The sequence below is a fragment of the Diceros bicornis genome, chromosome 16 (assembly GCF_020826845.1).
Source record: "Diceros bicornis minor isolate mBicDic1 chromosome 16, mDicBic1.mat.cur, whole genome shotgun sequence".
In the NCBI taxonomy this organism is placed as follows: Eukaryota; Metazoa; Chordata; class Mammalia; order Perissodactyla; family Rhinocerotidae; genus Diceros; species Diceros bicornis.
Genome location: NC_080755.1, coordinates 45,498,465 through 45,513,743, shown reverse-complemented (window position 1 = coordinate 45,513,743; position 15,279 = coordinate 45,498,465). Strand labels below are relative to the sequence as shown.

The window sequence follows — 15,279 nt, the reverse complement described above, 5'->3', positions numbered from 1 at the left end:
AGAGGGGGCTCCAGGTCAGCTTTCAGGAACTGGATCCTGTGCCATCTTCTAACCCAGGAACTCAAGGAGAGAGGTAAGTACAAGGTTTCTGTGCAGAAATTTTCAAACATTAAGACCATCAAGAGACCTAGGCAAATTCACTTTTAAACACTTTTCTCAGGGATACTTTCCAGTATTCTATCACCTTTTCTCTCTCTGATCTAGAATTTTTCAAATTCAAATACTCGTGTACTGGTAGGTGCTTGTCTAGTACCTGTGTCCATCTAAATTCAGAAGCTCTGATCCAGAAAACAAGAACGACAACTTTTAGCGTAAAAGAAAGAGGGAGAGAAAGAGAGGGAGAAAGACTTGGAGGGATGCAGGATGAGAGGAAGGAAGACTTTAATTGCTTAAACATTTATTGGATAAACAGTTTCTTTTTCTTTAAAAACCCTCCTCTTTCCCACCTCTTTTACCACAACCAAGCCTCCTCAAACACATATTTACTCCTTAGAATTATTTTATACCCAATAAACAATTTATGATGTTATCTTTCAGGATATTATATGATACAACTTAGCTTCTTCACTACTCAAATAAACATTTCTTTTAATTACCTCCCATTCTCTGTGATTTATATTACTGCTATTTATAGGTTCACTTACCCTAACTGCCACCAGAAAAGTTTTGAAAAATATGCTTTACAGGTTTTATGCGCTATTCATCCTGGTGTGACACTGGCTGACTCTGAAATTTTCATTGAATGATGAGTCATTGTTTGGGGAAATGTGTGTGAATCATTCAGTCTCTGCTGTAATTGTTGCCCATTGCACACCAGAATATGGGGTGCCAAGGACAGGTTATGAGGACCCCTTCCAATGACAACACATCTCCGTTTCCCACAGCAGCTCTTCTTCTGGAGAAAATTGATCAAAGGGTTGGGGATCCTCGATCAGTCTTCATTTAGACAACAAAAATAAGAGAGCGTTTCAGAAGTGGGACCTCTTTTAAGACATTTATCAATACTAATCTAACTGATTCCTTCATGTGGGGTAGAAAAATGTACACAAAGGCCTGAGGTGTTTCCATAAGAAAACGAATAACTTAATTCTTTAGAATTTCATTTGAGTAGGGCAAAAGTGTTCAGCTCTTCGCTTTAGATTCTGGAAGGTTATTTCTGCAAAAAAAATTTTGGAATTGGTCTTGAAGATCAAAAAATTTCAAAGCAAAACAAAAACAGACTTCCGTGTTTATCTTCCACAGCTGAGCCTAAATGCAGGATGATGACAAAATGTCTGGTTAAGTAGTGCTTAACTTGTTACAGATAATGAGTAATTTGAGACTCTAATGAAAGTTATGAACCCACTCACTAGAAAAAATGTGCACTTACACAGAAATGTGAATTTAATTTCAAATGAGTTACCAAACCCACAAGTTCTTTCATGAACTCCAGGTGAAGAACACATGATCTGTTCTAGAACCTCACTACTCAAAGTGCGACCTACAGAGGGGAAGCTCCAGCATCACCTGGAATCTTCTAAGAAATGCAGAATCTCAGGCTCTCCTCCATATCCACTGAATCAGAACTTGCATTTTAATAAGATCTGCAGGTGATTCCTAGGCATACAAAATTTGAGAACCTACTTTAGATAGTCACACCCATAGAGTGTTTAGAATTAAAAATTTATATCTCAAATCACATTCGGAAATGATTCATACTGTAATATTCTTAATAAAACACAATATATTATTTGTAAGTGACAAGACAAAGGTTTCAGTAATGTTTTATGTGTGTTCAATGAGAAATAACCTCTTTTTCCCACTTTCAACAGCTCACTGCCTGCTCCTTACTTCTTAGTCTCCTTTGCCCTGCTCTTCTCTTTGCAGAAGAGTAGCACAGCAAACAGCAAAGTGGAAGTTAGAGCTGGGATCCAGGAAATTCCATAGGCTTTAGTCTCTTTAAATTGGTTCATCTTAAGAAGCAATTCAGGAGATGCAGTGTTTATGAGCCAGACATGTTACCATCAAATCTGTACACCTATTGGACATAAATCCTTATTGAACTTGAGGAATGGACATTTGTAACAATTGGTGGAGACACAGGTTAAGAAATTGGAGGAAGAACACTATTTAATGCAGTTTGGTCATTTAGAGTTGATGGTGTGAGATAGCTTCCTGGCTGTCAGATGGATTTAAGATTTGAGAGCAAGTCCTGTTCTATTGGAAGAGGCCATGCTTCTCTCTAGAGTCAGGATACAATAGTCAGACAGCTCTGAGCAACTGTTTTAGTGTTCTCTGCTCACTATTCTGTCTTCCAGGCAAGGGCCCATTTCATTGGCTGCTCTTTCTCTGTTGCATATACTTGTGGTGAAATACAACATTCGGGCATCAGATCTTGTTTCACCAGCCACTGAATCACAAAATGTACTTTTAAACCCCCTTCCACTTGATTCCACTACTCCTTAGTATAAAGCATTGGAAATTCATTGGGCCTAATTTATAAGGCAATGTGGTCTCCAGATTATATTAAACCAGAAGCTCCTGGATTCAGTGCTAACATTTTTAACTAGCATAATTCATATTTACATGCTTTAACTCCTTAAAGAAAATGAAACAAAACCCTTTCCAGACTAGATTTTATTTTCCCCATTTATAGTTGTAGAAAATGGAAGCACAAAGAGGTTAGATGACTTATTCAAGGCTACCCTAGCCAATGAGCAGGGGATCTGGGTCCTAGTGGAGTTTTATTATTTGCCTCCAGCAAGTATTCTTTCAGCTACACTTTGCTTCTGCCAAAGAGGCCCAGAAGACCATGGAACTCTCCTTGTCACGTGGCACGAGCATCCTGCCTTTAGTCTCTAAAACCAAAGGTTAAACTAGCAATCTCAGACTTTAAAGGTATACTAGGTTAACATATTCTTGTAGTTTAAAATATGCAGTTTCTATTAACAATCATGACTCAAGTGACCACAGAATTAGAAAGATACAAACAACTGGGTAAGAGAATGGGAAATGTGAAGGAAGAATATTTAAGAAGGGCAATTTGGAGTAGATGTGAAAAGACAGTCATTGCAAGTACCATTATTCCTATAAACCTCTAGGTGCAATTATGTCATAATGTGTCCCTTGTTTTGAAATCAGTTGGGCTTACTCATCATTGTTTTTCACCAAAAAAAAAAAAAAAAAAACCAGCTTGTTAGAATCCCTTTTACCACAAAAGATAAAGGCAGTCTCTCTGAGAGCCTTGACGTTCCCGTAAATAAAGAGGTTCTGGCAGTAAGAACATCGGTCCTCCTTCGAGCCTAAGATGAAAGTCAATGTTGTGAAACACACGTGATGTTTAACACAGCACTTGAATTTTTTCTCAAGTCCCTGCCAGTAAGATAAAAGTTATAAACATTCAGAAGTAGGAGCTTTAAATGGTGTTTACACGTTCTTTTAGATATTGCAGGTCGTATCTTTAGAAGTAGTTTGCTGATGGCTAAAATCTCACTTTATTTTAATATCACAGAGATTTTTTTTGTTTGTTTTCAGTGTGTTAGATTTTTCACAACACATTTTCAGGAGTTCATTAACACAGAGGTTTATGTGAACACTTTTTAGTTTGTTTCAAAATTTCCCCCTGCTCCCAAAGAAAACAACAGGAATCTGACACTAATTGATGAACTATAGAGAACTCTGTCAAATGCTTAGCCTACTTAAAATGCTCACTATGCAGCTAGAATCCTTATTCAAATGAAAATCTTTCTCTTACTCGTATTCTTTCACAAAGCAAAGAAAAAATGCAGAGAGAATATCCACGCTTATTTCTTCAGTAATTAAGATTGCTAGAATTTCATATGTTTCATTCCTCTTTAAAGAGGAAAGACTATCTAATTTCACAGATGAGAATAAGGAGGATTCGGGGGAGCAAAATCAATTCCATAATTGGCATAATGGAGAAACTAGTCCTCAGGACTCTACGTGCACTGAGCTGCACTCCCTCCTTGTATGAACAAAGTAGATGTTATTCTTCTCCGACGTGCCACGGATGTCACTGCGTGTTTATTTATTTTAATGAAGTTAAATTATTGAATAGAACTTCCAGGAGTGGTGGTTTCTTATTGCTTTTTCCACTCCCTGCAATTTAATTTGGCTGTAGTATAACATGTTTATAGTTCAGAACACTTAGCATTTTATGATCAAATGGTCATGAGTTTGGAAATCATTTCATCTTGTCTGCCTTTATCATTAATATTTAATCCTTTTGCAACGCTTAAGTTGCTTTCCTTCACCTATAAACATCATTAGACTTGAAATTGAAGACCTGAATTCAGCTTCCGGCTCTGATCTTTATTGTTCTATTCTGACCAACTCAACAGATATTTATTGAATGTCCATTATGTGTAAGGGTTTGGATAAAGGTCCCAAGAATAATGACACATGATCCTCGAATAGTTTGCAAGTTATTCAACTTCTCTGAATATCTATCCCTGCATCAATAATGGTGATTACAGTTAGCTCTCAGGAGGCATGAATTCACTTGGAAGTATCCTTTATAAACTATAAATGGTGACAAAATATAAACAATTAGCCTTATTAATTTTACCTAAGCTGATTTTAAAAAAGACACTTTGATCCTCAAGATATTTCATAAATAAGAAAATCTATGCAGCAGTAGTTAACCATGTGACTGATCAGGATCTTAGGAAATGAGAAAGGAACATTTGCTGCTTGCAAAACAATCTGTTGCTCATCCCTTCCCTCATCATTTTCTGTCACTCATAAGGCTACCCACTCCTCAATATAATCCAAGGACATACTAATTAAATTATGTTTCAAATTATGTAGTCTACTAGGTAACAAAGTTCTGAAAATAGATTTTTTTTTTCATTTTCTCTTATGATTATCTAGATGGCAGCTCAATACTTTAACCCTAGAATTTAATTGCATTAATTTGACAATTAGCCTTGATTTTATACACAATCTAATAATTCCTGGTGCAATATTTTCTTGTATTTTTTTAATTGGACAACTGAGTCAAAATCTGAGTCCTTTTGATCAAACTATTTTAACTCAAATTTTGACTCAATTGTGATCATTCACTCCCTCCTCCCAATGGCTTTTTGTAAGCCTAAAAAAATACCTGCCATTCATTTTTCACTCTCATTGACCCTCACATTCTCTAACCCACAGTCTGAGTAATCTTTCCACCTGCCTTAACTTTTATTTTCATTTTACTCTTCCTTCTGCTCATCTTTGTGTTTATCATTGGACTCCAAAGCCTTGGCCATTCGTGGTGCATGGTGCTGAAAGCAACAGATGTCAGCTCCCTGGCTCCTTGCCTTCCTGTAGAGGGATACTGATAGATTGACCAGGTGAGTTTAAGACAGATAGAAGCTATTCCAGGGTTCCTGGATGGTCACTACTCTTGCTGTAACTTCTTTCCTCCGTCTAGCCAACATAAAGGAGTAAAACATTTACCCAAATACTTAGCTAAATGACTCAACCTACCTGCTATAAAACAATTCTTTCTGAGGGATATTTAATAATTAGGATCATCCTAGAAGCCTTCTGCTAGAGGGAAAAAAAAGTTAATCCAAGAATAACTATTCACATCACAAAAAAAAACTAAATAAAATCCTTTGTTTCTCTTCAATGTTATACTTCTCTGAATTCTTTAAACTTGGCCATTAGGTTAATTGTTGACCTTGGGCAAGCTGCTTAACCTCTTTAGGCCTCAGCTTTGTCATCTGTAAACGAGGCAGCAGTCACACAGCTTACTCATAAAGTCTCCTCTAGAAATCGGTTCCCTCTCTTTGAGGCTATTAGCAGAGCTCTTTCCTAGTTATATACTAGAACACCGTACTAGAGGAAATAGTAATTTATTAAAACACCAAGTACATTCCAATGTCACAAATATTGGTGATATACAAGGCAAATTTGACTTAATTACATTTTACCAAAGGATATTTTAGGATAACTAGACCAAATCAAATCAAATTTCGTCTATTTAAAAAATATATATCAGTTAAGAACAAGGATAGGAAAATTTCAAGGAGTTATGTAAAAACACATAGATGAGCTTACACAAGAGATATAATTTAATAAGATGTAGTGTAATTTTCCACTCTAGAATTGATTGGTGGTATTGGCTCCAATACCATCAAATCAACACATCTCTCCTCCTTAGCTGTGTCAATGATTAATTTGACCTGACTGGCCTGAAAAGTGACCCTCTTGTTTTACCTGTAAAGGATGCCTGATCTCCCATGACCTCCGCCTGTGACTGATGTCAGCAGAATGGAATGCTCATGTGGTATCTGTGATGAACACCCCCAATGGTGGCCTACAAGTGGCTCAGGGAAAGCAATTGTATTAATGTGTTATGGTAATTTATTGGCAGTTTTGTGTGATAGCATATTTACTGCATAAATGAGGCCTGCCAAAAAGATCAGGTTATAGCAGTAACACAAGATTTCCCAACCAGCCATAAAATATAAATCAAATGCCTTTTCTGTCCACTGTCAGCCACCTCCACCCACTCCTTGTCCTAAATCCTCAGACAAATTGAAGCACGTGCTCCAATTTGCAGAGGGAAAATCAAACTCAATTTTGCAGTACAATGAAGTGAGTTTTGGTCTTGTCATGTCCACTGACATATTGATCCCTAGAAGATTGAAAAATCACAATGTTCTAGGTTTTTGCTTTTATAAATAAAAATGTGTAGAAATGTAACATATAACAAATGTAACAAACATCCTCATAAAATGAGGACAATATAGCCCTTATGCAGATTTACAAAGATGCAAGAACTCCAGGAGGCTAACGTTGTAAAACAGTGCTACGATATAAAAGTCACTATTTAAGAGGTCACATTTTCTTTCCCTTTAGAATTATAGCTCCGGAAGACAAATGGTCTCCTAATCCAGGCTCATTTAAAGTGCAGCTGATCGTTTCACAGCTAAAAGGAATTTTCACTAGTGAAGAGAAAAATACACCCTATCTTGGCCCTCTGTAGAATTTATGTCAGATCTATAATGCCATAAGCCCAACACTCCATCAAACGTTTTCTATTTAACCTGAAAGGGGACTAAGTCAAATCACTTATATGTCCATGTCTGTGATTTGCAAAGTGCACTGATTGCAGCCTCCCTGAAAATGTGTAAAGACCACGCATTTACTCACATCTGTAGATGAAGCATTAAGAAATGGAACCACGTTATCGCGAGGTGATGATGAAATTGTAAGAAACAACATAAAATACCCTCTAGTCTAATAAACTAAATTTTTAACTCAGCAGGTGGAAGGTGATGGTGCTCAGGGCAAGCTGCCCCAGGAAGCACCACTCTGGTATGCGGATTATTTCGAGCTGAAGACAATAAGGATATTTGACCTCCCCCACTAACTGCCTAGAGAATCTGGCATGGTGGCTCATTCCTGGAACAGATCTTCTATCATGATGGCTATAAAGATAATGTAAAATAGATGTTGCAATGGGAGGGGCACCAAGCCCCTTTTACCAAAAACTCTATCTCTCCCTGACCAAATTATCAATAGATGACCCTGAAAAGAATTGTCCTTCTGCCCTCTGAAGTCCCAGGCCACTACCCACCCCCAACATGTTCCTTCACCTTTAGCTGCAATACTTAAGCAAGCAGCTTAGACAGAGGGACGAGTTGCTCATTTCTGAGCTTCTCCCATGTATACATGTTATTAAACTTGGTATTATTTTCTCCTGCTAACTCGCCTTGTTGATTATTTGGCCAGCCATAAGAACCTTAAGGAAAAGGGCAGAAGGAGATTCTCCCTCTTCCCCCGACAAAGGAAAAAGAATGAAGAAATGAAATCTGTGTTTTCAGGTAGGCAGAACTCAGTCGTTATGACAGCAGGATGACTTTCTAATTACCATTTACTATAGAAATACTGCAAAATTCTTTGCAGCTCCATGGAGATCATACTCCACAATATGTATCGCCCTATATCTCATATAAAACTGCTTCAAACACAGCTCTGTGCGTCTTACTGAAAGGCAAACTGAGGCACAGCTCGATGATACTGCCCATGAAAACCACACAAAGGAATTTGAATAGGGCAACAGCTTCTTCACTGATCCTTAATTCAAAGGTTTCAAAACAGGAGCTTCTCACTTGGCATGATCTTTAAAAATTATAGCAATGCCTCCCATTACCATATTCTAAAGTAATTACTTGCCATAAGTAAAAATAAATTCATTAGGAATTACCTAGTCCTTTATTGTGAAATCCAGAATAAAACTGAAGTATTTTTTTAAGCTGACAGGAGAATGACTCGACTTCATCAATCAGTGAGACTAAAGGAATGATTTTCTTAGAATTAAAATTTGTTGAAAGCTCTAAGTATTTCATCTTTTAGGCTCAGAAGCATGTAGTTAATGTCACAGCTAATACATTTGTCAGTCTGCTAATTTTCTTTTTCTATTAGAATAAGTAAACATCAGCCCTTTCTTAAAAGCATACTATTTACCATGTGTCAGGAGCAATGCAGGGAGAACTTATTTGAAAATCATGAAGTAAGACATTATGAAATGAACAGGAATCAAAGGGAGACAATGAAGGAGAAACCTGAAAGGGAAAGGCATTTAGTAATTCCAAAGTGATGGCAGGTGTGCCTGAAGGTGAGCGGGGGAGGGTGGCATTTAAAGGGGAAGTAGGAAAAATATAAAATCAACCCCCAAACTCAAGCCAGAGATGTTGGAAAATATGAAAGAAGAGCTGGCTTGTAAGACATCATTAAAATAAAAATGAGAACAATAGTAAAACAAAAGAAGGCTCATAAATATACAATGGAAATAAAAGAAAATGAGATCTTGCCCACATGACCTTAGATCAGAGAACAGTTCTTCAGATATGCTTATTATTTGAGAGAACAGGTGTAGAGACAGAAGAACAGACCCTATTTCCCATCTATTTTAAAGACATAATACACTCATTTATGTTACATTGTGTCAGAATTTAAGGCAGCTTTGGTATTACTGTAACTAGAAGAAAATAGAGACTAGTAAATAACAATGCCAGCCCTTTGTTCTGTCTATTGTCAGATGTTCTTTCTAAAATTAGGGTTCTTTTGGGTCATTTTGTTATCATAGATCTCTGGAGCATGGGTGATTTCTAAACCTTCTGTTCCAAACCAAACTTTACTGCCACAATAAAATCTTCATTTAAAATAGTCTTCAGACTATCATTTTCTGCTTTTTTTCTATGTAGGACCTAGTTACTCAAAAAAAAAAAAAAAAGTCTTTACCGCCAAGCAGAGAGGATAGTTAACAATATAAAGTACTAAGCACTTTAGTTTTTTTTTTTTCTTGGTGAGGAACATTGGCCTCGGGCTAACATCTGTTGTCAATCTCCCTCTTTTTGGTGAAGCAGATTAGCCCTGAGCTAATATTTGTGCCCATCTTCCTCTATTTTGTATATGGGATGACGCCACAGCATGGCTTGATGAGCGGTGCATATGTCCGCACTTGAGATCTGAACCCTCCAACCCAAGGCTGCTGAAGCGGAGCAGGCAAACAACCACTACGCACCACTGTGCTGGCCCCAGCACTTTAGTTTTTTGATGTTATAAAATTGGTATTCTTTAGTACAGAATAGTTAAACCTCTTACCTTTCCTCATTAAAATATGAGTGAAGAAGGCTTGCGAAGAAATGCTATTCCTCAACTCAGAATTATTTCATATATTTCCCATTGTTTTCTTTTTATCAGCTTTGCAATGATTTAATTTAATAAGTTTTAAAAAAAATTATTGTTGTTTTTGTCATTAAATAAATTAAACATAAACTAAGAAGTACAAATGAATTCATAAAATTTCAGAACCCATGCTTTCTGCAATCAAAAAGAGTAGGAAAAGAAGCATCACTCACTAGCTGTGTAGACTTAAATGTGCTACTTAAATTCTCTGTGTCACCATTTCCTTATCCATGAAATGGGGTTAAGAAAGTAGCTACCTCACAAAATTGTTCTGAGGATCAAATGCTATGTTATAAGTCTTTAGAAGCATGCCATCATATAGCACATGTTCAATAACGGTTAGTTATTGTTAGTAGTTGCAATTAACCTGCCATCTATCCAGAATACTAGTCTCCGCCAAGGTCTGTTCCCTCGGTTGGTATCACAGTGGGGAACAGTACAGCCAGCAATCATCAGCAGCATGCTTTTGCCAGAGGAATTTGTTAAATGAATTCTCTTGCTTCAAACTGTCCCTGTCTCAATTAGCAAGGCCCTCATAGTTTCAGGGCAATAGAAAGTAGCAGTGGAGTGCGTATATGTGGGGGGTGGGAGAGGGGCTTGGACAATACAGACTTGCTTAAATCCTAGTGTGGGCTTCTTTTGGGTTAGAAGAGCTGTCTCCTGTGAAATGAAGTCATGACCTGCACTGAGCCTACGTGTCAGAGAAGACCCCAACGTGGCCACGCCCGATCTGCAGCGTGCATCCCAGATGATGGAATCCCACATCCCTCCTGTGCTTCAGCCACCTCTCAGGGTCTGGTAGCTGAGCATGCACATTACATACCACATGAATGGTGAGAATACCAGAGACGATGCACACAAATCAATTAATATGATGCCAGGAACAAGATGTATTCTTAATACTAGTATAAAGACATCATTCGTAATTGCAATCTTGTTTTTCCTTGGTTTTGTAGTCATCATGAGGCTTACGTACTAATGCAACGAGTAAAATTGCTGTGGGTATGGATCTGAGCAACAGAAACTTACTCAAATGTATTTACACAATGGCAGATTGGCCAATTCAACTCCCTGTGTCTATTAAGGGGGCCACTTCTGGTGACTTGGAACCACTGAACTTTACTATCTTATGTCTGATATACTGAGGTTGTTAAGAATTATTAAATCAGTTGGCTGGACTCTTCACTGGTACTAACACTCCTTTCTGGCCCTAGAATTCTGAATAAGAACCTCTGGAAGATGACTATTGAAAGGCACAGAGCAGAATTATGAGATTAAATGCATTTCTCTAAAAAGTGGTTTTGCAGACTTTTGTACCTTTAACTCTAGTCTTGGAGTCTAGCCTTAAATCTTTGGACTCATGTGGCAGACTGAAGAACCACGAACTTTTCCAGCATTCTCTAGTGGGCATACCTACAGCATATATTAAAAGTACTAGACTGGTATTGAGGCTTAGTGAACAACTTCCCAACGGAATGACAGGCCCCTACAATCAGCTAGTTGCTTGTAAGGCAGATATTTAAGAGCTGCACTACAAACATCAGTAACAGACATGAGCACACTGGGCATGTAATCAACATTGAAAAGATATAATGCATCCAGGCCTCTCAGGAAGCCTCATGCACTTAAGTAGAGGTGCTAACGATAACAATGATTTCAAATGTGAACACGTGGGCGCTTTACCTGGCTGAGACAGAAGCGGTGTGTAAGGGACTTTCGGTTCTATTGCACTCATTGGTGGAGGTAGCAAAGGGTTGGCAAAGCTGCGGAGTGGATGAGTTGGTCGAACACAGGCCGTGGGGATGGTTCTGCTTGGTGCCTCCTCACTGCTGGGATGCTCAGGCTGAGCTGGGGGCAACATGGGTGGCTGTTGGGCGGTTGGTCCTTCATTCACTGCTGCAATGGAGACAAGAAAAGCCATTCATTATTCCAGGACAAAGCTTGTTTTCCCTAAGTCACTTGAAGGACCCCTGGACCAGTTGAGAGAAATATGCCAGAATCTGGCCAATCTCTTCTTCAAGTTATGAACATCATTCCTCTACCCTGTTATATTTATGGGATATGATAGCACTGCCACTTTAAACAGTAGAAATAGATCTACCAGGATAGGGATATATCTTTCAGAGAGAGTAGTAAAATATATACAGCACTGACTATATTGCCTAAACTGTCTGGGCCCTGTAATCATAAGTGATGAAGCGAGAAAAAAGAGTTATTTTTCCTTTCATAAGTAGCAATGTCAGTGAAATTCAATGTACCAAACCCGGCTACAGCTGCATTATTATCTACCAGCCAATATGCCAATTTTTCTGTGATTTAAACATGCCATGTCAACTGTCAAACAAATCAGAGTTACCAGGTGCTCAAGGCATTGCTAATAAAATGATACAAATAACAGCCACTATCATTATCTTCCATAACAAAATAGAAGCACATCCAGCTAAAAAGTTATATGTGAGATGACTCGGCTGGAACAAGACGCCTGAATGCAGAACTGCAATTTTTCCTCTTTGGTAGCAAACCTTGTAATTTTCAGTCAGATTACTATAGTTGAAGAGGTTTCATACAGTCATTTGTGACAGCCTTTGGGTATTAGACTGTTTTGTATATGGAAATACATCTTTTCTCCAGAGAACACCGTTGAGCCAGACTAAAATATTGGCGAGGCAGATTGTCAGTCCTCAGTGTTAAGGATACTGTGACTTGACTTTATTCATTCATATTTAAAGTCAACAGGTTAACAAGTTAAATGGCAAATGAAAAGCACTGGATAGTAGGTATAAGTGGTGACAAAATAAAGTATGTCTCACGATTTATTTCTTAAGAAAGTTCTATTGGGTAAGTTGAAAAAAAAATGCAGTGATAGAAGATAATATCTAACTTTTGAAAGAGAATTTTTAACTAGGAAATATTTCAAGATAATTAGTTTGTGAGATAATTTTGAGACAACTCCTTGGGAGGCTCAGTGAGGTCAGCAAAGGGCAAAGGAGATAGAAAGAAAATCTGATAATGCTGAAGGGAGTTGAGATTAAAGATACCAACGATCAAGACATAATATTAAAAATATGCAAAGGTGAAATGTGCCTTCAGAGGGTATTTGATATTAAAACTCATTTTTCTATATTCAGAAAGGGTTAGAGGTCCTCTGGGTCACTGAGCAGCCTTCAGGTTTGCCCCATTCAAAGATGGAGGCAGGGAAATATGGGGTTGGCTGAGGACAAGATGTAACCACATAGCAACCAGAGCTAAAAAACAGGCAAAGACTTAAAAGATTTCTTGAAACGTGGAAAATGTAATCAAGACAGCAAACCGGATAGAACTCTGGGAGTAAGAGGAATTTAATCAGAAGTGCCTTATTTTTAGGCTAGGAGGTCCTATCACAGACGGAAGGGAGGGGCATATGCATGCAAAATCTCAAAGTTAAAATGTGGGGCTACAGGAAAACATTAAGGCAGACCCTTGGTGATGTTGGTTCTCAGATAAGGGCAAAAGGGACGAGGGCTCCAGGTAGGTGTTTATAAGGATCTGAACTGCTTGTAAGAATGTAAAGGGGAGAGGAACATCTGTGTGTTTGTGTTTAATCAAGACTATGCAATTAGATGGTTGAGAGTGGAGTTTTAGAGACAAAGAAAATTATGCAGATTTTACTCTGGACTCATATTTGGTCTAAAGGAAAAAATGACCAATGGTCAATTGTCCAAATAAAAATACAGTATCTCTCAGCTCTAGATCAGAGAGAAGCAGCTGTAGGAAGCTATACCTAGGTCCCTCTTCATTACCAATGGGATGGTTTGATTAAAGAGTCCATATAATAGTATTAAAAATACCTCTCCAGGGAAAGAAATTTCACAATTTTCCTCAGAAATTTGCCTTATGTAATTCTCTCTGTTAAATATGGATTGCAATAAATTCGTTTCCTATTTTTAAAACTGGTTTAGCCATTAAAGAAATAATATGTTTTGCGATGTCTTTATTTTCTTTATTGCTTCCTTCGTAAATTCCTCTTCTATTTCTTCTACATTTTTGAAATGAAAGAGATCTATGTTAAAATATTATTGTGATCGTAGGTTTAATAAAAGTTACATGCATTTTTTTAGTTTCCTGAAATTTAGTTTTTTAAAAACTTCAGACTTCACATGAATTCTGGTGATATCACTGAATTTTGGGAGGCCACTCTCATTCCTATTCTCTTTAATGGCATTGCTCACCAGCATCTCTAAAAACAAAAATTCTCTGTGTTTCCAGCGCTCCATCCCCAGGTTTCCAGCTGGTCACCATGATTCCCACTGGGAACACCATGGTGTAGTCTTGACTTCAAGGGAAGTAATGGTAGCTTGACACAGATGGACTGGCTCTTTACGGAAATCAATCCTGAGTACTACACATAGTGAAATGGAAAGTGCCTAATCTAATGTGCTAGGTGGGAATGGGAAGGCCCATCCTCAAGACCAAATGCATCACTAATCCATAAAGGACTGTCTTTATTTTGTTCAAAATAACAATTTTGCCTAATACCTAATACAATGGACAAGGTACAGGTTTTCTATGGACAAATCATAATTCTTATATTTTATGTGGAGCAAAAGTAATGCTTTTCAGAACTGGCTGACATTTGAGGCAGTGAAAATTCTTAAACAAACACAGTAGAAACTGCTCCACCGGAGAAAAGCTCTCATTTGAGATGAGTCTGTTTGGCCAGTTCAGGCGCCAGCTTCAGGACACCTACGTGAAATGAATTGGCTCAGTGACATGACATTTAGCTGTGCTAAGAGCTCAAAGCAAAGAAAACCTCCTCTGCCCACGAAGTGCAGCCTCCCGCAAATCAGAGAGTAAAATGAGAATCAAATATGTGCTGGCAAGACACTCGTTCTCAAATGATGAAATAGTGGGGATTCATTGTACAAATAGCATACAATTACACAGCGGAGTCAACTCTCAAGGCACTTTATAATAATTAATGTCAACACATAAATAATTGCTACTGAATAACCAGCAAAAATATTGCAAAAATGGAAATGAGGGTTTTTCTTCTATCTAAAATTGCAATATTTGAAAGAAATATAGCATACCAATAACTCTAAGCAAAGACTCCAACACATGAATAGTTCTAAGAATTCAATTCACTCATTAGTCTCAGAAGAACAGCATCACACAATATTCCAGAGTAACCCCAGTTCCTTACAGCCTGGATATTTGGAAAGACTCTAGAGAAAAATCCATGAACTCCATTGCGCTCCTGATTTCATCTAGGTCAGGTCCCATTGGTTAGTTGATTTCCAATTTGGAGGAGAGCTGGGGCAGAAAAATAATGTAGATAAAGTTGACTAGCCTTCCTACTAAGACAGAACTGAAAGGAATAGTGGAAATCATCTAACTTTCTTTATTAGCTACCTGTTTCAAAGATGAAGAAATAAGGGCACCACTTTTATAGTGATTTGTAGAAATGAAGCCTCAAGATTATCTATTGGTTGAAGTTTTCAAAATATAGCCCCACTGCTCATGGTTCCCCAGGGACAGTCCATTTGCCTCTTGAGGCTAAAAATAGGACTGCAGTTTATTAGTAAGAAGACGAAATATTTGTCCGTCATGACT

At 37.8% G+C, this 15,279-nt stretch overlaps 1 protein-coding gene across 1 annotated transcript in view; it reads right to left on the bottom strand.

Moving 5' to 3' along the window:
- The window catches only part of DCC (DCC netrin 1 receptor), a 1,099,744-nt gene that overhangs the window by 23,225 nt on the left and 1,061,240 nt on the right, over positions 1-15,279 (bottom strand). Inside the window, exon 27 of the mRNA XM_058557158.1 lies at positions 11,371-11,583. Coding sequence (XP_058413141.1) covers positions 11,371-11,583 — 213 coding nt within the window. The remainder of the gene's footprint in view (positions 1-11,370; positions 11,584-15,279) is intronic.